The following is a 26,716-nucleotide window of genomic DNA, read 5'->3' as shown; positions in this document are numbered from 1 at the left end:
TGATGATGATGGTATATACCCATTTTAATATAGTGGTTATTCCATGCCTGGTTCTGGTCTAAGCATTTTTTCTATACTTATTTAATTCTCACAATTTTTTGAAGAAATTGAAGCACAGAGAGGTTAACCTGACCTAAATCACACAGCTTGAGATTTGAAAAGCTTTTTAATCTTAGAAATGTAGCTTTAGATTCTGGGCTTTTCAGAGCCCGAGCTACATTACTTTGTTCTGGTACCTTGGGGTCTAGGTGGAGTTTCTAGCCATCATCCTGCGATTGTTCCTAAATTAAATGATTGGTAACATCCTTCTTGTGTGACATTATAATAAAGGAAGAAAAACAGACTAAAAAACTGAATAGAAAGAAAGAAAAGGGGAAGAAATAATCTTGGATTCTCAAAATGATGGTCCTTGGATCAGAATATATTGTGATGGTCAGAGTGATGGTCAAATAAATTATAGGACCAGGAAAAATTATGGGCATTAGTTTGTTGGCTAACTTCTTGGCAGTAGAGAAATTGGTCAGCCGATCTGGATGCCACATATTTGGCTACTGATATGCCACAGAGAGGATTTCCATCACCCTTCAAGGCCACTCATTTTGGACAAGTATAACCAGAGCAGTTCACATCCTGGCTAGTGCTGCATCTATACTGGAGGTAGGTAATTTTAGGAAAGGTTGCCCTCAGTGCGGTTTGGTGACCCTTGTGCCTTTGCTTTTTAGACTTGTGGGGGGGGGGGTGGCGAGGAGAGGGTTGGTTATTCGATTAGGCAACTGTTAAGGGGGTCGCCTGACCATTTCAGTTTTGGAGACTGCTGTGTGAGCCAGTACCAGAGATTTTGGCTGGTCATAGCAGAATATGGCAGCTCTATACCTTGTTGCCTTTCAGTCCGGGTGACCAGAATACCAGCCCACCTCTCTTCCAATTCTTCTGGGAGAGAGAATCTGATTGGCTGAATTTAGGTCTCTACTTCTGGTCTAATCATCTATAGCCAGGGGCTTAGAGTCAAAGCACACAAACCGGATCAGCAGATTATCCTGATGGATTGAAGGAAAGGAAGTGGGGAAGTTCTCTGAAAAGGGAAAATGTGGCCTGTGTGCTCAAAGATGGTTACAATAATGTGTTATATATTAGAAGCTTTCAAGGTGCCAGAGAAGAAATTACTCAATTTGCCAGTTGCTTATTTATGGCATCTGTGTTGTTAGGAGTTGAAGGAGTGATTAGTTTGTGAATGAACAGGTTTTGAATTAACTAGTTGTGAATTAATGTGGGACAAGATCATAAGATTTGATGGCCTGAACTTCTGTCACTGCTGCCTTGCTTCCTCCTTCAAAAATGGTCTGGAAGGCAGGGCATGGTAGCTCACACCTGTAATTCCAGCGCTTTGAGAGGCAGGAGGATTGCTTGAAGCCAGGAGTTCTGGGTTACAGCTAGCTCTGATCTTGCCACTGCACTCCAGCCTGAGCGACAGAGGGAGACCCTGTCTCAAACTAGTCTGTAGAAGAGCTAAGCACAGGGATGGAGGAGAACAGGAGTTGAGTTTCTGGAATCACTTACCTCTTCTTTAACCAGAGCAGCTTTTTCTTTACCCTTCCAGTTGCATATTTCCAATACTGTGGTCTGCTGGTGGCAGTCATTCACAAAAAGGTCCCTGCTACACTTTAACCTGGTTAATCTACTTTCCCTACTTCTCATCACTCAATGGGGAGGAGGGGGATCTATTGTAGTGACTTTTTTTTTTTTCTTTAAGGATCTCCCTTCTGTATTCTTCATCCCCTTCTTTTCATGCATTTATTCTGTGTGTGTCTCAGAATGAGAGTGAATGTGCCTGTGAGAATCTGGTTGTGCATTTGGCCTGAGAGAGCCAGTGATGATAACTTTATCAATGGATACTGGGTAAACCAGAACATTTACCAAACTGGGTAAATTTGTTGTGTCATAATTTGAAGATCAGATTTGGGTCTTTCATGCTAAGAAGCTTAAGTAATTCTGTAACAAAAGGTCTTCTGTCTAGAAGGCTTAAGTGTTTGGTTTCCTTACACCTACCAGGAGTCACTATCTTGATAACTTCAAGTGCTGTTAGGATGCAGAAGGAGAATGGGAAGTTAATGGGGGATTTGAGGTTAGAGGTCCTCATCACGCTCCTCTCCCCATTTATTGGGCAGGGATATAGACTAATAGCTATGATAGATAATAACAGAATCTTCCATATGATTCAAAGCTATTATGGGACGCAACTAAAATTTCCAAGGCTTCACCTGAGCTCATGTCTATGAAAGCATGTTCGAAACAAAATATATTTAATTTAAAGTGAAATAGGCTGGGCGCAGTGGCTCAAGGCTGTAATCTCAGCATTTTGGGAGGCTGAGGCGGGTGGATCACCTGATGTCACATTTTTTATTCTCTCATTTCCATTTCTCATATTTTTTAAATGAAAGCAATATTTGTGCAGACAGTACTGAAAAAATTCAAAATAGTGAAAGTCTTCCCTTTTCCATTAAATCCCACTCCCGTTATGCTTTTAACCATTTTTTTGTTTGTTTTTAGGGTTTTATTGTTGTTCCAAAAGTCTAAAAATATACCATGCCTTTCTCTCTATATTTTTTCAGCTAAAAAAAAATATTTCTTAACTTTTTGCTAGTTAAGAAATTTAGGTCATTTTCCACCTGTCCTAGACTTTGATTTCTATCAGTTACATTTTTGTTCCTAATTTTGCTATTATTTTTAACTTTTTATTATAAATTTCTATTTATTGACCTATCACTTTTAGACAGTACATTTGGCCCTTCATGTCTGTGGATGACTTATCTTTGGTTTCAACCAACCTTGGATCAAAAATATTCAGGAAAAAAGGATGGTTACATCTGTACTGAACATGTACAGGCTTTTTTCCTTGTCAGTATTTCCTAAACAGTATAGTATAACAACCATTTCATAGCATTTGCCATATATTAGGTATTGTAAACTAGAAATGATTTAAAGTACATAGGAGGATGTGTATAGCTTATATGCAAATACTATGCCATTTTATGTAAGAGACTTGAGCATTCTTGGATTTTGGTATCTGCAGGGGACCCTGGTACCAACCCCCTACGGATACTGAGAGACAACTATATTTCCTCACTTCCTGGTCTTTCAGAAAAAGATATAACACCCATCCCTTTCCTTTTGGGATTTAAAAGCCAAACCTTGCCTTTGTTTTTCCCTCCTCCCTTCCTAGCCTTTGTCTTCTTTTTTCATTTTTTTTGAGACGGGATTTTGCTCTTGTTGCCCAGGCTGGAGAGCAATGGCACCATTTTGGCTCACTGCAACCTCCGCCTCCTGGGTTCAAGCGATTCTCCTGCCTCAGCCTCGTGATTAGCTGGGATTACAGGCACCTGCAACCATGCCTGGCTAATTTTTGTGTTTTTAGTAGAGACAGGGTTTCACCATGTTGGTCAGGCTGGTCTCAAACTCCTGACCTCAGGTGATCCACACCTCCTTGGCCTCCCAAAGTGATGGGATTACAGGCATGAGCCGCTGAGCCCGGCCCCAGCCTTTGTTTTTGGTTAGTACTATTACATTGGCAAGATTTATAACATTTATATAATGTTTTATAACTCTTCTAAAGTTTTCTGTGCTTCTACAGGAAAATCTAGAAATTGAGTACTAATAGCCACTCTTTTAAATATGTATGTTGACATGAGTATTAGTTACTATAGAACCAAGTACTGTGGAGCCATAGAGGAACTTTACTTCTGTTAAACCTGTGATCCTTAAAAAAGAAATATAACAAAGTCAGCCGGGCACAGTGGCTCACATCTGTAATCCCAGCACTTTGGGAGGCCCAGCTGGGTGAATCGCCTCAGGTCAGGAGTTCGAGACCAGCCTGGCCAACATGGTGAAACCCCGTCTCTACTAAAAATGCAAAAATTAGCCGGACGTGGTGGTGGGCACCTGTAATCCCAGCTACTCGGGAGGCTGAGGCAGGAGAATTGCTTGAACCCGGGGGGCGGAGGTTGCAGTGAGCTAAGATCGTGCCATTGCACTCTAGCCCGGGTGACAAAGCGAGGCTTCGTCTCAAAAAAAAAAAAGAAAGAAATATAACAAAGTCCTGCTTGAATGAGGAAAGCTCACTGAAGTTATTTTTAAAATTTAATATTATAATGGGTTCTCATCTTGTAACCATTCAGCTTGTCTTGGTAGACTTTCCGGAGTCTTGGCCTGCCTTTTCTAATTTGGGAAGCTTTGTAGACCTGTTACCCAGCTGTCATCCTGGGATTACTTCACATTGTTCTCCTGGGTTAGATCTATTGTTATTTGGATCCTATGTTTTTCTCTTGTAGATACCTTTTTTATTTTACAGGAATACAGTCTTCAGTAGTTGTTTCTGGAAGGATATGCTGATGATAAACTTTCTAAGTTCTTGAATATTGAAAATGGCTTGTCTTTGTTCCTGATTGAAAGTTTACATGTGGAATTATAAATTCCTCAGAACTTTGAAAACTTTGCTGTGGGAATTTAAAATACTTGGTGTGCTAATGAGAGGTCCGTTGCAGATCTGATGGTTATTCTCTTGTAGCAGATTGTAATCTACAATTGTAGTCTACAATCTACGGGATTTGTTTACATTCTGAAAGGTTTCTTTGATTTTGTCTTTGAACTTTTCTATAAAATTTATTTCAGTAGTTTAATTTATAAGAGCTCTTCTATCATCTTTTTCATTTTTCTTTCTTTTTAAATAGCAACCTGTCCTTGATTTATGGGGAAATACCTTGAATTTCTCTGATGCCAATTTCTCTAGAGTTCTTGAGACACTTCTTTGAATTGTTGACTCTAACAGTGGGTTCGTATTTAGGTATTCCGTACTAATTTTTGTCTTTTAAATATTTAAGTTATTTGATAAGTACAAAAGATTATAACAGGTAAGGCATATGTAAACAAACATACATGTAATTAGCAACCAGTTTACTAATTCATTAGTGTAACTTTAGCAGGATGCCCTTTCCTGATCACATCCACTGCAACCATGTCCGCCTTCACCAATGACAGTAGCCACTGTGCTGAATTTTGGATTCATCATTCCTGCTCTGTCTTTATACTTTTAACATATATACATATGTAAAATTTATTTATTTATTATTTTTTTTTGGAGACGGAGTTTTGCTCTTCTTGCCCAGGCTGGAGTGCAGTGGCGCGATCTTGACTCACCGCAACCTCCTCCTCCTGGGTTCAAGCAATTTTACTGCCTCAGCCTCCCGAGTGGCTGGGATTACAGGCATGCACCACCATGCCCGGCTAATTTTTTGGTATTGTTAGTTTTCACCATGTTGGCCAGGCTGGTCTTGAACTCCTGACTTCAGGTGATCCACCCGCCTTGGCCTCCCAAAGTGCTGGGATTACAGGTGTGAGCCACTGTGCCCAGCCATCCATATTTCTTAAATCCAAATGTTTGAAAATGAAGAAAAGAAAAATTGTAAAGTTTCACCAAACTTGTCTTGCAGAAAAACCCTGACCTGCACTGATATTGTAATCTTTGTTGATCTCACTTAGTGTGAATATTTGTATGTTTCACTGTAGAGATTCTAGGAATAGAATTGCTGGTATTTAAGAAGAATATGTGCATATTCACCAATATTGGATAATGTCAGATTATCTTCCAAAGAAGGTGGTGTCAGTCTTCGTTCTCTCCAGCAATGCAGAAGTTTTCATTACTCAGCTTTCTTGCTAACATCTACTTTTGTCACACTTCAAAAGGTTTTATCGGTTGGGCACAGTAGCTCACGCCTGTAATCCTAGCACTTTGGGAGGCCATGGTGAGTGGATGGCTTGAGACCAGGAGTTTGAGACCAGCCTGGGTAAAATGGTGAAACCCCAACTCTACCAAAACAAAACAAAATTAGCTGGTCATAGTGGCCCATACCTGTTGTCCCAGCTACTTGGCAGGCTGAGGTGAGAGGATCACCTGAAGCTAGGAAGTCAAGGCTTCAGTGAGCTGTGATCATGCCATTGCATGCCAGCTTGGGCAACAGAGTGAGACCCTGTCTCAAAAAAAAGGTTTTTACCCGTGAGTATAAAATACCACCTTTTAGTTTTCATTTTCTTTTGCTAATGAGTTTGAGCATCTTTTACTATACTGATTAGCCATTCTTCCCTTTTCTCAGGTTCCTATTCATGTCTTTTGCCCATGTTTGTGCTAGTTTTTTTAAAAAATTATTTCTTAATGATTTTTAATAGTTTTACAGTTGGATGCATGTGGTGCAAATTTCTCCTTTCAATTGGGCTCACTTTTAAATCATTTTTATTATTATTTATTGAGATGGAGTCTTACTCTGTAGCCCTGGCTGGAGTGCAGCGGCATGATCTCAGTTTACTGCATCCTCTGCCCCCAAGGTTCAAGAGATTCTCCTGTCTCAGACTTCTGAGTAGCTGGGATTACAGGTACCTGCCACCATGCCCGGCTAATTTTTGTATTTTTAATAGAGACGGGGTTTCACCATGTTGGTCAAGCTGGTCTCGAACTCCTGACCTCAGGTGATCTGCCCACCTTGGTCTCCCCAAGTGCTGGGATTATAAGCATGAGCAACTGCATCCAGCCTTATGCGTTTTTTGATGAGTAGAAGTTCTTAATTTTTATGTGATTGCATTTATCAGCCTTTTCTTTATGGATAGTGCTTTTGAATCTTGTTGAAGAAATTTTTCAACAGAGTTCTCGAAGATATTTTCCATTATTGTAAAAGTATAAGATGTAGTTTGTTTTTTGTTTTTGTTTTTTTTACCTTTTCTCATTTAAGGTTTTAATCCACCTGGAGTTGATTTTGTATACAGTGTGAAGTGGTGACCAAGATGCATAGTTTTTCCTCAAAGAATAATAAATTGTTCCATCACCTTTCATGCAAATTTTTTTCTTCACTGGTTTGGATGCCATCACTCATCTGTGCTTTAGTTCTGGACTCATTAGTCTGTTTTTATAGAAATTGTTAAAAAGTTACAGTAACTAAAACAAGATGATGATGCTGCTAGCATAAACAAACTTCTTGCCTGGTTAGGTGGCTCAAGGCTGTAATCCCATCACTTTGGGAGGCCATGGTGGGAGCATCACTTGAGCCAGGAGTTCAAGACCAGCCTGGGCAACATGGTGAGATCCCATCTCTGTGTAAGATAATATTTTTTATAATAAAAAACCAAACTTCTTTTGATATATAGCATACACATAGGAAGTACACAGATCATGAAATTATAGCTGGATGAATTTTCTCAAAATAATAATCATGCAGGTCAAGAAAGAAAACATTACCAGCACTCTAAATATTCCCCTCCCCAGTGGCTAACCTCATTCTTCCAAAAGCGACCTACTATCCTAACTTTTAACAGATTAGTATTGCCTGTTTTTGAACTTTATATAAATGGAACCTGTATAGTATATATACAGTTGCCCCTTGGTATACCTGGGGGATTGGTTCTAGGATCCGCCCTCCCAATAGGAAAATCATGTGTACTCAAGTCCTGAAGTTGGCCCTGCAGAACCCATGTATAGGAAAAGTTGGCCCTCTGTATATGTGGGTTTCACATCCTGCAAATACCGTATTTTTGATCTGCATTTGGTTGAAAAAAAAAATATGCGTGTAAGTGGACCTGCACAGTTCAAACCAGTTGACAGGATACAGTTGACCTTTGACTAACACAGGTTATTGTTATTGGATATGTTATTGTTATTCAATATTCAGCTATATGTTATTGTTATTCAAAGGTCAACTGTATTCTGTTTCTGTATATGTATTCTGTTGTTTCTGCCTTTTTTTCTGTTTCATTTGCCAGATTCATCCTTATTGTTGTCTGTAGTTGTAGTTGGTTCATTCCCTTTTGCTAGTGATATAGTAGAGTTCCAGTTGCTCCATATCCTTGTCTATCCTTTTAATTTTAGACACTCTGGTGAATTGTGTAGTGGTTTTAATTTGTATCTCCCTAATAAGTAATGATGTCAAGCTGCTTTGAATGTGCTTATTGGCCATTTGGGTTTCTTTTGTAAAGTAGCTTGCCAAGTCTACTCATTTTTATATTGGTACATCTGTCTTTTCCATACTGATTCGTAGGAGTTCATTATACATCTTGGAAACCATCTCTTGCTGGTTATGTTTTACAAATACCTTCTCTTGTTTCCCCTGAGTCTATTCAGAGTTCTGCTGGACTTTTAACCTCTCCATTGCCCTTTTCCATTGGCAGATATTTCCGGGGAAGGCATCAACAGACTCAGCTTTGCAGGCTCTCCTTCTTTTCAGAGTCTTGGTATCTCAGGTCCTTACTGCCTTTGTAGTGCCTCCTGCATTCACACAGATTTTTGTTTTTTAATATTATATTCAGTTAAGTTCTCACAGGGAGGGTTGGTATGAAACAGTCTAGTCAGTCATTGAGGGACACAGAAGTAGCACAAGTCCTCCTGGCTTGTAGTTGTTCAAGGAACTTCTTGATTGTTTGCTTCTCCATGTAATTTTAGAATCCTATTTTCATGTTATACACCGCCCCCCCACACACACACATACATCTTGTTGGTATTTTGATGGGAAATGCACTGAATCTGTAAATTATTTTGGAGAGAATTACATTTTGCTGCTAAGTTTTCTTAACCACAGTCATTGTAATCTCCATTTCTTTAAGGTTTTTTACAACGTCTTTCAATAAAGTTTTGTTATTTTCAGTTAAAGTATTGCAAATATTTTGTTAGATTTATTTCTAACAAATTATTTTTATAGCAAATCATAAGTATTAACTTTTTATAATTATACTTTGCTGGTGCATAGACGTACAGTTTGACTTTGTATAACAACCTTGCCATACTCCTAATTGTGATAAATTATCTTTAGATTTCTTTTGGATTTTTCTATGCAGACAGTCCTATCTGTGAATAATGACCTCTTTGTTTCCTCCTTTCCAATTCTTATGCCTTTTTTTTTCTTTCTTTTTCTTGTCTTAATGTGCTGGCTAGGATCTCCAGTACAATGTTGAATAGAAGCTGTGATGGGGGCATCCTGATCTTGTTCCTGATTTTAAAGGGAATGCTTTCAAAGTTTCACAGTTAAGTATGATGCTTGCTGTAGGTTTATTATAGATAATCTTTCCAGGTTAAGGATGTTCCCTTTCTTAGTTTGCTAATTAAAAAAATCATGAATGAATTTTATCAGAAGCTTTTTCTGCATCTTTTGAGAAAATTATATATTTCTCTTTTGTAATCTGTTAACATGCTGAGTTATATTAACTTTTTCCCAATATTTAAACAAACTTTGTGTTGCAAGTATAAATTCAACCCTGATCTGTTCCTTTTTTTCATTGGACTCAGTTTGGAGATATTTAATTTAGGATTTTTGTCTCTCATAATGAGTAAAATTAGCCTATAGTTAAAAAATATACCTTTTCTCTTCTGGAAGAGTTTATGTAACATTAGAAAGATCTGTTTCTTAAATATTTAGTAGAACTTGCTTATAAAATTATTACTGTTGTTTTCTTTGAGGAATGCTTCAATTGCTTTGGTTGTAGGACTGTTCATATTTTCAAGTTTCAAACCTGTTTTAGTAGTTCATACTTTTATAGAAAGTTGTTCATTTCATCCACATTCTTGAATTTGTAGCATTTAGTTGTTAATCTCTTATTTTCAGTTACTTGTAGTTAATATCCCCTTGTCTTTTTTTAAAATGCCTTCTTTTTTTCTTGATAATTTTTGGCTAAAAGTTTGCCAATTTTTAAAGATTTTTCAGAGAATCAAGTTTTTGATATTGTTTATGCTCTTTAGTGTATCCTTCCCCTGTTTCATGAATTTTTGCTCTTCTTTTCTTTTCTTATATTTCCTTTGGAGTTCTGTTCTTTTTTTCTGATTTCTTAAGTTGGGTGCCTGTCATTAATTTTCAGCATTTTAACATAGTTATTTAAGATCATAAAATGTCTGCGTATTGCCTCCTTGTTATATGTTTTGATGTGTAATATTTCCGTTATTTTTACTTGTATTTTTCTATTTTCTGTTGTGAATTCTTTAACTTATGAGCTGTTTAAAAATTTAATTTCCATACATATGAGAGTTCCTCTAGTTGATTTGGCTGTTGATTTGTAATTGCATTTTGGTTAGACAGCCTGTTTGTGTGTGATGCCAATTGGTGTGTATAATGCCCATTCTTTGAAATATGTTTAGACTATTAAAAATGTGGTCCATTTTAATAATTTTTATTTGTACATGAAGAGACTATGTATTGCCTGGTTTTTGGTGCAGCTTTATATACGTTCATTATATAGGCTTGTTAATTATGTTCAAATTTCATATCTTTATTTTTTATTAAGAGAGCAGAGTTAATCTTTTACTAGAATTTTGTTTCATTTTTCATTTTTCTTTGTAGTTCTATCGATTTTTAAACCATATTTTAACATTATTACTAGCACATGAAAGAACCGTAATCCTGTAATCTTAGCATCTTGGGAGGCTGAGGTGGGAGGATCACTTGAGCCCAAGAGTTTGAGACCAGCCTGGTACCATAGTGAGACCCCCATCTCTGTTTTTTTTTTTTTTTTTTAGATGGACGGAGTCGCTCTGTCACCCAGACTGGAGTGCAGTGGCGCGATCTCGGCTCACTGCAACCTCCGCCTCGTGGGTTCAAGTGATTCTCCTGTTTCAGCCTGCTGAGTAGCTGGGACTACAGGTGCCTGCCACCATGCCCAGCTAATTTTTGTATTTTTAGTAGAGATGGTGTTTCACCATGTTGGCCAGGCTGGTCTTGAACTCCTGATCTCAGGTGATCTGCCCACTTGGGCCTCTCAAAGTGCTGGGATTACAGGCGTGAGCCACCGCACCCAGCTTTCTAGGTTATTTTTCTTTTTGTCAGTTTTGCCTAATTTAAAAAATTTCTCCTTGCCCTTACATTTTTGTGTCCTTTTATTTCAGTTTTATCTCTTTCGAATATAATGCCATTGAATTTTAAGAAAATTAAAAATCTAGTCTGATAGTCTTACTCCTTGTAGTTTTAATTAAACTTTTAATGAAGATAATTGTCAATTCACTTGCATTTCTAGGAAATAATACAGAGACATTCCGTATACTCTTTCTCTAGTTTTTTTCAGAGTTAACATTTTAAAGACCGTAGTACAGTATCACAACCAGGATATTGACATTAGCACAATCAAGATATAGGCCATTTTATCACCACAAGGATCCCTCTCTCCAAAGTATTGTTACTTTATAGTCACACTTATTCCTGTCTCATCCAGTTCCCTCACTCTCTGGGGCCTACTCATCTTTTTCATTTCTATGATATTTGTCTTTTCAAAAATATTACATAAATAGAGTCACACAGTGTGTAACGTTTTGGGTCTGGCTTTTTTCGTTCAGCATAATCCTGGAAATTCATCCAAGTTGTTGTGTATAAACAGCTCATCCCTTTTTATTGCTGAATAGTTTTCCACGATATGAATTCACTATAGTTTGTTTAACCATTCACCTGTTGAGGGACATCTGGGTTGTTTACAGTTTTTTGGTAGTTATGAATAAAAATGCTATGAAGATTTGTGCATAGGTTTTTTTGGTAAACTTACGCACACATCTTTCTCAGAGATAAATGCCCAGGAGTGCAGTTGCTGGGTTGTGTGGTCATTGTATGTATAGTTTTTAAAGAACTTGCTAAACTGTTTTCCAGAGTGGCTGTACCATTTTACATCCCTACCAGCAATGTATGGAGTGATCCAGTTTCTCTGCATCCTCGCCAGCATTTGGTGTTATCAGTGTTTTTCATTTTAGCCATTCTGGTAGGTATCTAGTGATATCTCAGTGAGGTTTTTATTTGCATTTCCCCAGTGGCTAATGATGCTGAACATATTTTTATGTGCTTATTTGCCATCTGTATATCCCAATCCATGACATGTCTCTTTGTGTCTTTTGTCTTTTTTCTAATTGAATTCTTTTTCTTTTCCTGTTGAGTTTTGAGAGTTCTAAGTATATCCTTGATAGTAGTCCTTTGTCAGATATGTGTTTGCAAATAATATTTTCTTTGAGTCTGTTGATTGTCTTTTTATCCTTTTAAAGGAGTCTTTTGCGTAGCACAAGTTTTAGTTTGTGTGAAGTCCAGTGTGTCATATTTCCTTTTATGGATCTTGCTTTTAGTGTCAAATCTAAGAACTCTGCCTACTCTTAGATCCTGAATATTTTCCTGCTTATTAAAAAAAAGTTTTATAGTTTTATTTTTACATTTGACTCTGTGATCCATTTTGAGTTATTTTTGTATAAGGTATGAGACTTAAGTGGAAGTTCATTTTTCTGTCTATGGGTGTCCAGTTGATCCAGCACCATATATTGAAAGACTGTCTTTCTTCCACTGAGTTAATTTTACACCTTAGTCAAAAATTATTTGGGTATGTATGTATATGTCTATTTGTGGGTTCTGTATTCTGTTTGCTTGATCTATGTGTCTACCCGTTCACTAATACCATGCAGTCTGTCAGTCCTAGCTAAGTTGTAAAATGGGATAGATCGATTCCTCTTCCTCTGTTCTTTTTAAAAATTGTTTTGGCTGTTCTATTAATATTAATTTTGCCTTTTCATATACATTTTAGAATAATCTCATCTATATCTACAAAAATCTTGCTGGAATTCGGATACGAATTATGTTAAACCCATATATCGGTTTGGGGAAAGTTGACATCTTTACTGTGTTGAGTTTTCCAATCCATGAAGAATTTATTTATTTAGATTTTCTTTTCTTTTTTTTTTTTTATTTGAGACAGAGTTTTGCTTTTGTTGCCCAGGCTGGAGTGCAATGGCATGATCTCAGCTCACTGCAACCTCTCCCTCCGGGTTCAAGCGATTCTCCTACCTCAGCCTCGCGAGTAGCTGGGATTACAGGCATGTGCCACCATGCACGGCTAATTTTTTTTGTATCTTTAGTAGAGATGGGGTTTCTCCATTTTGGTCAGACTGGTTTCGAACTCCCGGCCTCAGGTGATCCGCCCACCTCAGCCTCCCAAAGTGCTGAGATTACAGGCGTGAGCCATCGTGCCCGGCCTTTAGATAGATTTTTTTTTTTTTTTTCAGTGTTTTGTAGTTTTCAGCATATAAGTCCTGTACGTGTTTGTTACATTTTTACATATGTATTTTAATTTTCTTTGGAGTGTTATAAATGGTGATGTTTTTAACTTGTTTTCACATGTTCATTTTTAGTGTATAAAGATGTGATTGGTTTTTGTGTGTTGATTTTATATCCTGGGACCTTGCTGAACTCACAAGTTCTAGGAGTTGTTTTGTAGATTTGTTGAGATTTTCTATTTAAGCAATCATTCCATCTACAAATATAGTTTTATTTTTTCCTTTCAACTCTTACTCCTTTTATTTCCATTTCTTGTCTTATTCTGCTAGCTAGAACTTTTAGTATTGTGTTGAATGAGGGGTGATAGTGGGCATCTTTGCCTCAGTCCCAATATTAGAGGGAAAGCAATCTTTCACCCCTGAGTATAATATTGGCTTAATTTTATTTTTTTGGTAGACCTGTTTATCAAATTGAGGAAGCTCTCCTCTATTCTTGTTTTTGAGGGTTTTTAAATCATGAACAGGTGTTGAATTTGTGAAATGCGTTTTTCGCATTGATTGATCTGATAATATGATTTGGTTTTTTGTAACTGTTAATGTGATGTATTCTATAGATCTCAAAACAAATACACAGATAAGACACAGTGAAAATGCTGAGCAGCAGTGGCATATAATGAACCAGCCTTGCATACTGGAATAAACTCCACTTGGTCATGGTGCATAATGACCATGGTGTTTAATTCTTTTTATATGTTGCTGAATTTTATTGGCTAATATTTTGTTAAGGATTTTAACGTCTATATTCATGACGAATATTGGTTTGTAGTTTAATTTTTTTTTTGGAGACAGTTTCGCTCTTGTTGCCTAGGCTGGAGTGCGATGGCATGATCTTGGCTCACCACAACCTCCGCCTCCCAGGTTCAGGCGATTCTCCTGCCTCAGCCTCCTGAGTAGCTGGGAGTACAGGCATGTGCCATGGCTAATTTTGTATTTTTCGTAGAGATGGGGTTCTCCATGTTGGTCAGGCTGGCCTCGAACTCCTGACCGCAGGTGATCCGCCTGCCTTGGCCTCCCAAAGTGCTGAGATTACAGGTGTGAGCCACCGCACCTGGCCTGTAGTTTAATTTTTTGTATTGTCTTTGTTTTGTTTTGGTATCATGGTAATATTAGTTTCATAAAATGAATTTGGAAATGTTCTCTCATCTTCTGTTTTCTGGAAGAAATTATATTGAACTGTTGTTAGTTCTTCTTTATTTTTATTTTTTAATATTATTTGAGACAGAGTTTTGTTCTTATCACCCAGGCTGGAGTACAATGGCACGACGTTGGCTCACCGTAACCTCTGCCTCTAGGGTTCAAGTGATTCTTCTGCCTCAGCCTCCTGAGCAGATGGGATTACAGGCGCCTGCCACCGAGCCCAGCTAATTTTTGTATTTTTAGTAGAGATGGGGTTTCACCATCTTGGCCAGGCTGGTCTCAAACTCCTGAGCTCATGATTCACCCGCCTCGGCCTCCCAAAATGCTGAGATTACAGGTGTGAGCCACTGTGTCCAGCCTCTATTTTGTATTTTTTTCAGATGAGGTCTTACTCTATCACCCAGGCTGGGAATATTGGCATGATTATAGCTCACTGCAGCCTCAAACTTCTGGGCCCAGAGTGTCCTCCTGCCTCAGCCTCCTAAGTAATCAAGACTACAGGTGAGCACCACCAAGCCGTGGTAATTAAAAACAATTTTTTTTTTTTTGGTAGAACCTGGGTCTCACTTTGTTTCCCAGGCTGGTCTTGAACTCCTGGCCCAAGTGATCCTCCTGCCTCAACCTCCCAAATAGCTGGGATTACAAGGTTGGAGCCACTGTGCCTTGCCTATATTATCTTTTTTTTTTTTTTTTTTTAAGACGGAGTCTCACTCTGTCACCCAGGCTGGAGTGCAGTGGCGTGATCTCGGCTTACTGCAACCTCTGCCTCCTAGGTTTAAGCGATTCTCCTATCTCAGCCTCCTGAGTAGCTGGGATTACAGGCTCCCACACCACACCCAGCTAATTTTTCATTTTTTGTAGAGACTGTGTTTTACCATGTCGGCCAGGCTGGTCATGAACTCCTGACCTCAAATGATTCGCCCGCCTCGGCCCTCCAAAGTGCTGGGATTTCAGGCGTGAGCCACCATGCCCAGCCAATTTTTGTATTTTTAGTAGAGACGATGTTGGACCATATTGACCAGACTGATCTCAAACTTCTGGCTTCAAGTGATCTGCCCACTTGGCCTCCCAAAGTGCACCCTTGCACCTTGCTACCAATTTATATGCCTTCATTGCTCAGCGTTTTCATTCTTTCTTATTTATTTTTATATTTTTCCTGATGCTGTCAGGATGAGATCTGTGTTTTCTTAACCTCACAAATTTGATACTGTTATTTCATATAGTAAAGGTTTGTTTAGTTGACTACCTCCCTCCCCACATTTGTTTTCTGTGAAAAACGAACATCATTCTGTGATCTTAATACTCATTCTGGGCCCAGCATGGTGGCTTATGCACTTCTAGAGGCCAAGGCAGGAGCATCACTTGAGCCTGGGAGTTTGAGACCAGCCTGCAAAACATAATGAAATTTCATCTTTACTAAAATTAAAAAAATTAGCAGGCATGGTGGTGTGTGCTTGTAGTCCCAGTTACGCTGGAGGCTGAGGCAGGAAGATCACTTGAGCTCAGGAAGTTGAGGCTGCAGTGAGCAGTGTTTGCACCACTGCACTCTGGGCAGCTGAGCCAAGACCCTGTCTCAAATAACAACAAATACTCATTCCTCTAGATTACTCTGGTTCGACAGTGGTGAGCTTTTTGCATTTCACTTTCATTGAGTGTGTTAGGCCTGCCTTTGTCTTCAGGACTTTTACATTTGCTATGGAATGCCTTGGAATGCTTTTCCTCAGATACCCATAGGGTGCTTTCCTCCTGCTTCAGTTACTTATTCAGTTACTATTTCAGTGAGGCCTTTCCCCTTTAAAATGGCAAATCCTCTACTTCTTCACTTTTTGTGTCCCTTCCTCCTTTGTTTTTGTTCATTTTATTCATCATGACCTGCCATATTTTATGTTTTCGTCTGTTAAGCTCTCCAACTCATTAACCAGTCGTTGGAATTTTTTTATATTTATAACTTGGAAACAATTGATACCTTTTCGGTGTTGAGTATTTTTATCTAGTAAAATGCATGATACAGTCTCTTTAATTTATTCAAAGCTTTTTTTTTTGAGATGGAGGCTCACTCTGTCACCCAGGCTGGAGAGCAGTGGTGCAGTCTCGGCTAACTGCAACCTCCGCCTCCCACATTCAAGCGATTTTCCTGCCTCAGCCTCCCAAGTAGCTGGGATTACAGGACCCTCCCACCACGCCCGGCTAGTATTTGTATTTTTAGTAGAGACGGGGTTTTACTGTGTCGTCCAGGCTGGTCTCGAACTTCTGACCTCCAGTGATCCACCTGCCTCAGCCTCCTAAAGTGTTGAGATTACAGGTGTGAGCCACAGCACCCGGCCTCAAAGTTTCTTTTATTCTGTAGTTTTTTAAGGTACCTCTTGCAAAATTTTAAAATTTATTCTTTTGCATTTTATGTTTTTGTGTTACTTCTGTTTTTTTAATACTCTTTTTCAGTCATTTGAAAATGTATTTGATATACGGAGAATTCAATGTTTTGCCTTAATATTATTGGTTTAAATTTTTCAGTGGATTGTCTTATATTTCTAATATAGAGAGTCTTGTCATTTGTAAATAGTAAATGTTACTTTTAAAAAATTTGTATTGCCTTGCCGGGCATGGTGGCTCATGCCTGTAATCCCAGCACTTTGGGAAACCTAGGTGGGTGGATCACTTGAGGCCGGAGTTCAAGACCAACCTGGCCAACATGGCAACCCTGTCTCTACTAAAAATACAAAATTTAGCCGGGTGTGGTGGTGTGTGCCGGTAATCCCAACTATTTGGGAGGCTGAGGCACAAGAATCCCAGAGGCAGAGGTTGCAGTGAGCCAAGATGGTGCCACTGCACTCCAGCCTGGGTGACAGAGTGAGATTCTCTCTCTCAAAAAAAAAAAATTATATTGCCTTGGTGTAGTAGCTCACACCTGTAATTCCAGCACTTTGGGAGGTCAAGGTGGAAGGATCACTTGGACCCAGAAGTTTAAGACCAGCCTGCACAACACAGGGGGACTCTGTCTCTACGAAAAGTAAAAATTAGCTGGGCTGGCCTCCCAGCTTCTGGAGGCCTTGGTGGGAGGATCACTTGAACCTGGGAGGTTGAGGCTGCAGAGAGCCAAGATCGTGTTGCTACACTCCAGCTTGGGCAATAAAACGAGATCTTGTCTCAAAAAAAACCCCAAAATTATATTGCGTTGTATTATCTAGAATTTTTGGAGTACTGTCAAATGACAGAACATAGTATACATTTTAGAAATAAGCTTGTGATTTAGTGTTTCATTTTTAGTATATTAGCTATTGCTTTCTGACAGATACCAGTTATCACGTTAACAGAATTTCCTTCTATTCTTGTTTATTGAGAGATTTCATGAGGAATGAATAGAATTTTATCAAATGCCCTTCTAGCATTTAGCCATTAATCATGTGGCTTTTCTACTCAAACCATAAATCTTTTTGCATTTTCTCTATCAGTTGTCAGAATAATGATGAATTTTTCCCTTAACATCCTTAAAAGGAGATCAGTGATTTTAAAAGTATTATTATGAATAAAATGAAACATTACTATATTTAATCGGTTTGAATCCAATGCAGTTATTATTCTTTTTGATGCTCAAATTTTCTCATCTTAGGCTACTAGGAGCCCATTCTGGATGTTTTCTTTGCCCTTCTGACAAGGCCCCTGTGATCTTTGATAGCTTCTCTGTTTGCTGGTGCCATAAAATGTTACAGGCTCATCTTGTGCATTTCCTGCCCTAGACCTGCAATCAGCCATTTATTTCCCCAAGGAGTCTGGGTTCCTTTTATGGCAAATGGTATTTATGCCATAATCGCTTTTTTACCTCACCTTCAAACAGACTAACAGTTTTTGTTTAATGAAATCTAGAGTACCTTTAGATTTAAAGAAAACTTGGGAAGATAGTAGAGTCCCCATATGCCCCACACCCAGTTTCCCCTGTTCAAGCAAACTTTTGAGTTATCGAAACACTCTTAAATTTACAATGATAGAAAATTCTTCGTGTCCCCAGTACACAGCTTTAGAAGTTAATCAACTCCAGTCTTTTATCATATATGTCCCCACCTACTTCCCCCAAATTATTTGAAAGGAAACTCCATATATTGTATAATTTTATACATAAATACTCAATCTTGTGGCTGTAAGGATAGAAATAATCTTAACCAAGTAATTTACTTAATTTATGTTAAACCATTCTTATATTGGTAGATTAAACTGTATTGGGTGCATTGAGGACTTTTATATCTACACTCACAGGAAATGTTAATGTGTTAATATTGGTTTATAAATTGTGTTACACAAAGACTTCTTACGGTCCATGTTGAGAAATGAGAAAGAATGTGTGCTATACTAGGCCCACCATTTAATAGGCTTTTGCCTGAAAGTTTGGTTGGATAGGGTGGACTTCTCCCTGCTGAAGATTGAAAACCAATAATTTGCATGTTTTTTGAATTTTGTGTTTTGTATTCAGCATCTTTCTATATTTGTCTTCTAACACGTATGTATTTGACTCCCTGGCTTTTATTCTCTTGAACAGTTTAAGGAACAGAATTCCATCCTTTCCTTCAAAGCTTGGTCGAATTTACTCAGGAAGCTGTCTTGTTTGGGTAGATGTTTTTGGATGTGGAGGGAGGGCAAGACAATATACCTCTTCTTGAATCAGATGGAGTAATTTATATTTTTCAAGGAAACCACTTTTATCTGTATTTAAGTTATTAGAATGTATAGTCGCATGCACTGTTTTCTTTGTTTAAAGAAATTTGTTTAGTTTTTTGGTCTTTTTTTTTTTTTTCTTCTCATTTATAAGACCATACATTTGTTTACTTTCCCTTATGTGGGTCTGACTTCGCTGCATTTTGCTTTCTAATTAATTTTTTTTTTTTTTTTTGCTTTTTGCTTTTTACCCTGTAACGCTTCCCCAGCCCTTTTGGTTTATTTTATTATTACTTTTTTGCTTCCTTAATTGACTACTTTATTTTAAATCTTTGTTGTATAATAATAGAAGCATATAGGGAGATGTTTTCCCTGAATTTGGAATGTAGCATTTTTTTTTATTGTTTGTTTTAATAGTTGCTTTTCAATGTGATTTCTTTAGCCTAGGAGTTATTGTAATCATTATCTTGTAAGGGAGAAACCCATTAGTCTCTCAAATAAAAGTGGATTTAATTATAGGGATTACATGATTTCACCAGGAATACAGGACCAGGAACTGGAGCCTCCAATGACCTTTGATAAGAGTAAGCAGTATCTTTCTGGCTTGCCACATAGTTCCTCTTATGTATGGCATTAGCTTGGTCACTCTTTTTTGAAGGATTATGTTAATCTGGTAGTTTTTCTTTATTCCTACTTATAAATGAAGATGTAGATTATTATTATTCTTTTTTGAGATGGAGTCTCGCTCTGTCACCCAGGCTGGAGTGCAGTAGTGTGATCTCCGCTCACCGCAACCTCCACTTCCCGGGTTCAAGCATTTCTCCTGCCTCAGCCTCCCTAGTAGCTGAGATTATAGGTGCGAGCCACCACACCCGGCTAATTTTTGTATTTTTAGTAGAGACAGGGTTTTGCCTTGTTGGTCAGGCTGTTCTTCAACTCCTGACCTCAGATGATCCGCCTGCTTCGGCCTCCCAAACTGCTGGGATTACAGGTGTGAGCCACCGTGTCCGTCCTGAGGTAGATTATTTTAATATTATAGCTGGAGTAGGCAGTATTAATAATGCAATTTGTTAGTTGCCCTCAGCAGCTTCTCGTCTTCTCCTGTATTATATACATCATAGCAGATGGGGAATCTACAGAGTTCATATTGACCTTTACCATGATTTCTAACCTTATTAGCACTTCCCCAAATTCTAGGCTGTTTTTGCAGTTTCTAGCTCATGTTTTAGAATTGAAGAGCAATCTCAGGAAAATATTTTTATTCACTGGTGATTACATTAACTATCATATATCTGTTTGATGAGGTATTTTTTTTTTTTTTTTTTTTCCCCGAGATGGAGTTTCCCTCTCATTGTCTAGGCTGGAGTGCAATGGTATGGTCTCGACTCACTGCACCCTCTGCCTCCCGGTTTCAAGCGATTCTCCTGCCTCATCCTCCTGAGTAGCTGGGATTACAGGCATCTGCCACCATGCCTGGCTAATTTTTTTGTATTTTTAGTAGAGACTGGGTTTCACCGTGTTGGTCAGGCTGGTCTCAAACTCCTGACCTCAAGTGATCCACCCACCTTGGCCTCCCAAAGTGCTGGGATTACAGATATGAGCCACTGCACCCAGCCTAATGAGGTATTTTCTACCTAATGAGGTAGCACCTTCAGCTTGCCTTTATCTTTGTATGTAGTGTTTCAATTATATAATATCCCAGCTTTAAAATTTTTAATAATTTTGTCTTTATTTTCATTTGATAAAGGAACAAGGTTGACTTAAAACTCTGGTCTTAATTTATGTTAGTTTTTGTTTACAATTTAGATTATGCATCTTTTTACACAATTAATTATGCCAACACATTTCTCTGTTGGGAAATTCCTCTGTAGAGCACATAGCAGTTTTAACTGAAGTGGGCTGACTTGGGAGCCTTTGAGAAGCAGCACAGTGGAGTAGAAAAACCGCTTGGAAAAAATTAGACTAAAGATACTGACTTCAGAGGTTGGTGGAGAAAAACAACTGAAATCCATTCTTGGTAGTGTTCATAGCAGGCTAACCTTAACCCCCATGTAGGCTCTGGTGACCCTCTCTGCTCACCACACCCACTCACTGTGGGGGAAGGGCCTGAAACTTGGTGGAAGACTAAGTTAAGAAAAAATAGATATTACTTCTAGAGGAAGTGGGATCTGGTAAGGTTTGCCCAGCAACATATTCATAGAATTTTACTTAGTAAGCTGCTTTGAGATTATTTTATCAGTAAGTGCTAAATAAAGAAAAGGGATTTTTGATTTTTGCTTTTTGAGATGGAGTCTTACTATGTCGCCCAGGATGGAGTGCAGTGGCTCGGTCTTGGCTCATTGCAACTTCCACCTCCTGGGTTCAAGAAATTCTCCTGCCTCAGCCTCCCAAGTAGCAGGGACTACAGGCGTGTACCACCACGCCTGGCTAATTTTTGTAATTTTAGTAGAGACAGGGTTTCACCATGTTGGCCAGGCTGGTCTTGAACTCCTGACCTCAAATGATCCACCCACCTTTCCTCCCAGAGTGCTGAGATTATAAGTGTGAGCCACCATGCCTGGCCAAGGAGAGGGATTTTTTTGGGGGGTGTTTGTTATTTTAAAATAGAAATTGATGACCAGAGGGATCGAATGACTTTCCCAGGGTCCAAAGTCTTGGTGCTTGGGTTTGAACCACAACTGCTGATTGCTGGCTTGAAGTTTTTCACAGGGCCCTGTTGACTTAATTACCTTTGGCTGTGTGTCCAGCAATACTTTATCTTTGCAGCATTTTGTAATGCAAAGACTGTCCCATCTGCTGTTCAGAATTCTGTGATTCCACATTCATAGTCTAAGCTCTTATCTCTTTCTTACTTTTTGTTTGTCTATTTGCAACAGCCCATAGAGCCAGTTGCATTAACATCCTTTGCCAAATAATGTTATCACTGGAAATATGAGATATGAGACCTAGAAATTCCTTTGAGAGTCAAGCTTAGGTAGGGTGACTTTGTGCTTTGTTTTGTCATTTCTGTAAAACAGCTTCCCTTAAAATGAAGAATATCTGACAATAAGTATAAGGAGTGAAGCAAAGTAGTGAATTCTGAGTTAGAAAAAATCATAGTTATGTTTTATCTGTGTGATTGCCTTTTTTAGTGTTAGTGTTCCACAGTCAATTGAAGTATTTACTAAGATTGAGGGAAAGACGCATCGTATTACTCGCTTGGGTAAACCCTTCCCAAGAAGCTGTTGTCTTCCGTTTAATGCATGAGATGTTGAGTAAGCTGTGACTGGTTTGTTATGAGATAGGCCAAAAGTTTGCTTGTTTTCCTTCTTTGTTGTCTGCACTGTAGAGGTAACACACATTGTGGTATGTGTTGCTATTAGAGTATGATTCAGAGCTGCACTGTCCAGTGTGGTAGCTAGTGGCCACATGTGGCTCTTAAGCACTTGAAGTGTGGTTAGTTCAAATTTAGATGTAAGTGTAAAATATACACCAGATATTGAAGACTTAGTATGAAAAAATATCCCACTGACACTTTAAAAAATGATTATTTTTAAATTACAAAAATTGATTCCATGTTGAGATGAAAAGATAGTTTTGATATATTGGGTTAAATAACTATGTTAATGTAAATTATCATTGTTATTATTATTTTTGAGACAGTCTTAATGTTGCCCAGGCTGGAGTATGGTGGCGTGATCACAGTTCACTGTAGCCTCGAATTCCTGGGCTCAAGTGATCCTCTCGCCTCAGTCTCCTGAGTGGCTCGGACCACAGGCACACACACCACCACGGCTGGCTAATTTTTAAATTTTTGTAGAGGCGGGGTGTTACTGTGTTGTCCAGTGTGGTCTCGAACTCCTGGGCTCAAATGATCGTCTTGTGTTGGCCTCCAAAAGCACTGGGATTATAGGTGTGAGCCACCGTTCCTGGCCTAAATTAGTTTTTTTAATGTGACTACTAGAAGCTTTAATGTGTGTCTTCTATTAATTCGTGTTGGACAGCACTGAATTAGAGTATAAAATGGCTTGGCAGGATTACAATTTAATATTCTCTCACTTGTACATTATGAAATATGGAGACGTATATAGTACACAAAGTACAGTTATAACAGTGTATATGGATTACTTTGGTATATTTAAATCTGTTTGCATTTTAGTAAGCCAGCAAGTATTTATATCAACAAATATTTAAAAACCATATAGGGTTTTAAACAATTGCTTCTGGGCCGTCCCTGAGACTTAAAAAGTACAGAGCAACTGCCCCACATTTCCACTATACTGATGAGACGAGCAAATTGAAAAGGAATCCCAAGTGACTTTGGAGTGTGTAGCATGGGCTGGGTTGGGGGAGTGATGAAGATGGGATGGGACACCAAACCACAGGTAGGTCTCCTGGGTAGGTTTCTGACAGGGCTTTGGTCAGCTCCAGGTGTTCTTCCTCTTTCTTGCTAGATGGTGCATGTGTGGTATCTGACCCAAGTGTGATTTGCCTCTGAGTTCAGAATTGACTGGAAATCACTAAGTAGTGGATTCCTGAGGCTGCAAGGGGTTAAAAATATTAAGTTTTGCTGAAAAAATAGAAGGTGTGATGTGAAGCTGCAACTGCTTATAACCTTTGTTTTACACCCAAGCACAAGCCAGTAGAGTAGTGTGGAGGAAATGTTGCCCTTTAAGATTGATGACTGCTCATTTCCTTGCTCTTCAAAGGTCTTTTTCTCATTTGGATACCCAGCTGGGAATTTCAGTCGTTTTAGAAGTTTGACTGACTGCTAAATAAGATGTATGTGATTTTTAGCTTTAATATTTTAAAATATCTTTATTATGTTGTTTGTCCCTTAATGTTTGAGTTGGGGTAAAAAAATTCATTGCATTTTGGATCACAGTTCTGACTTGATTTTTATGGATTTACTACTCAGCATCAAAAGTTACACATCTAACATTGTGAAAATCTGATTTTTTGTTTGGTTAATTGGTGATAATTCTGTAACAAACATTACATTGCATATTGGGAGGGGTTGGTTTTGAAAAGGAGTATATTCATTGGTGATAGATTTTATAGTCATAAAGCAAATAACTGTTTGCATTAGAGCATAATCAGATAATGAAGTGGTTAGTAGAAACCAATAGACTATAGATTACCAAAATTAAGATCTCGTACAACAAAATATAATTAACACCATAACTTGAATGTAATTTTTACGGGATTGTCTTATGAATGGTAATGATTCTAAGTGATATGTGAAATGCTGTTACTAGCACATGCCAGTTGATAGAATGCTGGAAAAATCACATTTTACATTATATTTTAGATAGGATTTTTGTATGCTTGAGGGTGACTTGGCTTATGTTTTTTTTTCTTTCCTTTTAGAATATGGTTTCTAGTTTTAGGGTTTCTGAACTACAAGTATTACTAGGCTTTGCTGGACGGAATAAAAGTGGACGCAAGCATGACCTCCTGATGAGGGCGCTGCATTTATTGAAGAGTGGCTGCAGCCCTGCGGTTCAGATTAAAATCCGAGAATTGTATAGACGCCGATATCCACGAACTCTTGAAGGACTTTCTGATTTATCCACAATCAAATCATCGGTTTTCAGTTTGGATGGTAGCTCATCACCTGTAGAACCTGACTTGGCCGTGGCTGGAATCCACTCGTTGCCTTCCACTTCAGTTACACCTCACTCACCATCCTCTCCTGTTGGTTCTGTGCTGCTTCAAGATACTAAGCCCACATTTGAGATGCAGCAACCATCTCCCCCAATTCCTCCTGTCCATCCTGATGTGCAGTTAAAAAATCTGCCCTTTTATGATGTCCTTGATGTTCTCATCAAGCCCACGAGTTTAGGTAAGTGTTAGAGAATTCAGTTTCTTCTGAACAGGATAGTAAATGAAATGAGAGACCTTCAACTATTGATTAATGATGTGCTGTTAATATAGTAAAATTGAGGCATCAATGCCGAATGTTTTAATATACGGATAAAAATTCGGCAACCATGACTGAAATCTAATAGATTTATTTCGTATCATTTGATCTTTCTTCTTTTCCAATTCTTTTATTGTGGTAAAATACACATAATATAAAATCTATCATCTTGATCATTTTAAAGTGTACAGTTGAGTGGTGTTAAGTATGTTGGTAATGTGCAGCCATCACTGCCATCCATCTCCAGAACTCTTCATCTTCTGAAACTGAAACTCTGTACCCATTAAACAATAGCTTTCCTCTCCTCCCCTCCCACTAGCCCCTGGCAGTTACCATTTTACTTCCACTGTCTATGATTTTGACTATTCCAAGTACCTCATGTCATTGGAATCATACAGTATTTGTCTTGTGACTGGCTTATTTCACTAAATGTAATGTCCTCAAGGTTCTAGCATGCTGTAGTTTATGTTAGAATTTCCTTCGTTTTAAAGGCTGAATAATACAATAGTATACGTTTTTAAAGAAAAATAGTAATCTTTTGCTCACTCCACTACCCACCCCTCAATCTCACTTTCAAGAGGCAACAACCTTAATTATTTTAGCTGTTTCTTCTGGTTTTACTTCTATGTTTCTGTGTTATAGGATACCACATTTTGCTTATCCATTGGACACTTGGGTTGCTCCCACGTTTTAGTTATTTCGAATAATTCTGTGGACACGGGTATACAGGTATCTCTTTGAGACCCTGCTTTTCAATTCTTATGGCTGTATACCCACAAGTGGAATTGCTGGATCACATAGTCATTCTGTTTTTAGTATTTTGAGGCATCACTGTACTGTTTTCCATGGCAGCTGCACCATTTTACATTCCCTTCAACAGTGCACAAGGGTTCCAATTTCTCCACATCCTTAACAACACTTTTATTTTCCTTTTTTTTTTTTATAGTGGCCATACTAATGGGTGTCAGCTGGTATCTTATTGTAGCTTTGATTTGCATGTCTGTAATGATGGTGATGTTGTGCATTTTCATGTGCTTTTTGGCCATTTATGTATCTTTGAAGAAATGTATAGCCAAGTCTCTTGCCCATTTTTGAATTGGTTTGTTTTATTGTTGTTGAGTTTTAGGAGTTCTCTATATATTCTGGATATAATCCCTTATCAGATATATGAATTTGCAAATATTTTCTCCCATTCTGTGGGTTGCCTTTTTTACTATGTTGATAGTGTCTTTTGATGTACAACTTAAAATTTTTTCATGAAATTCCAATTTGTTTATTTTTTTGTTGTTGTTGCCTATGCCTTTGGTGTCATATCCAAGAAATCATTGCTAAACTTCATGCTGTGAAGGTTTTGCCCTGTGTTTTCCTCTAAGAATTTTATAGTTTTAGGTCTTATATTTAAGCCTGATCTCTTTTGAGTTAATATTTGTATATGGTATTAGGTGAGTGTCCAGCTTTGTTCTTTTGTTTGTGGATATCCAGTTTTTCCCCACCATTTGTTGAAAAGCCTGTCCTTTCCCTCACTGAATGATCTTAGCACCCTTGTCAAAAAGTATTTGACCGTGTATGTGAGGTTTTATTTCCAGATTCTGTGTTCCAAGGTCCCCAACCCTCAGGCCATGGACTGGCACCAGTCCACAGCCTGTTAGAAACCAGGTCGCACAGCAGGAGATGAGCAGCAGGAGGTGAGCAGCAGGAGTTTGAGCATTACAGCCTGAGCTCCACCTCCTGTCAGATCAGCAGCGGCATTAGATTCTCATAGGTGCAGGAACCCTATTGTGAACTGTGCGTGTAAGGGATCTAGATTGCATGCTCCTTACGAGAATCTAATGCCTGATGATCTGAGGTGGAACAGTTTCATCCAGAAACCATTCCCCTGGTCTGTGGGAAAATTGTCTGCCATGAAACTGGTCCTGGCCAAAAAGGTTGTGGACTGTTGATTT

The 26,716-nt window shown here is 38.4% G+C and overlaps 1 protein-coding gene across 12 annotated transcripts in view; it reads left to right on the top strand.

The window, feature by feature from the left end:
• Positions 1 to 26,716, top strand: part of PIAS2 (protein inhibitor of activated STAT 2) — a 109,650-nt gene that overhangs the window by 2,197 nt on the left and 80,737 nt on the right. For 8 of the 12 annotated variants that reach the window (XM_063716884.1, XM_054537845.2, XM_024236153.3 and 5 more), the window contains exon 2: positions 24,221 to 24,695. In XM_063716884.1, the coding sequence (XP_063572954.1) occupies positions 24,221 to 24,695 (475 nt within the window). Of the gene's footprint in view, positions 1 to 11,648; positions 11,758 to 14,709; positions 14,729 to 23,559; positions 23,633 to 24,220; positions 24,696 to 26,716 lie in introns of those variants that run through there. The other 4 variants (XM_054537842.2, XM_063716883.1, XM_054537843.2 and 1 more) reach the window with 3 other exon arrangements.

This window comes from Pongo abelii, chromosome 17 (genome assembly GCF_028885655.2).
Source record: "Pongo abelii isolate AG06213 chromosome 17, NHGRI_mPonAbe1-v2.0_pri, whole genome shotgun sequence".
Lineage (NCBI taxonomy): Eukaryota > Metazoa > Chordata > Mammalia > Primates > Hominidae > Pongo > Pongo abelii.
This window is presented reverse-complemented; position numbering and strand designations above follow the sequence as displayed.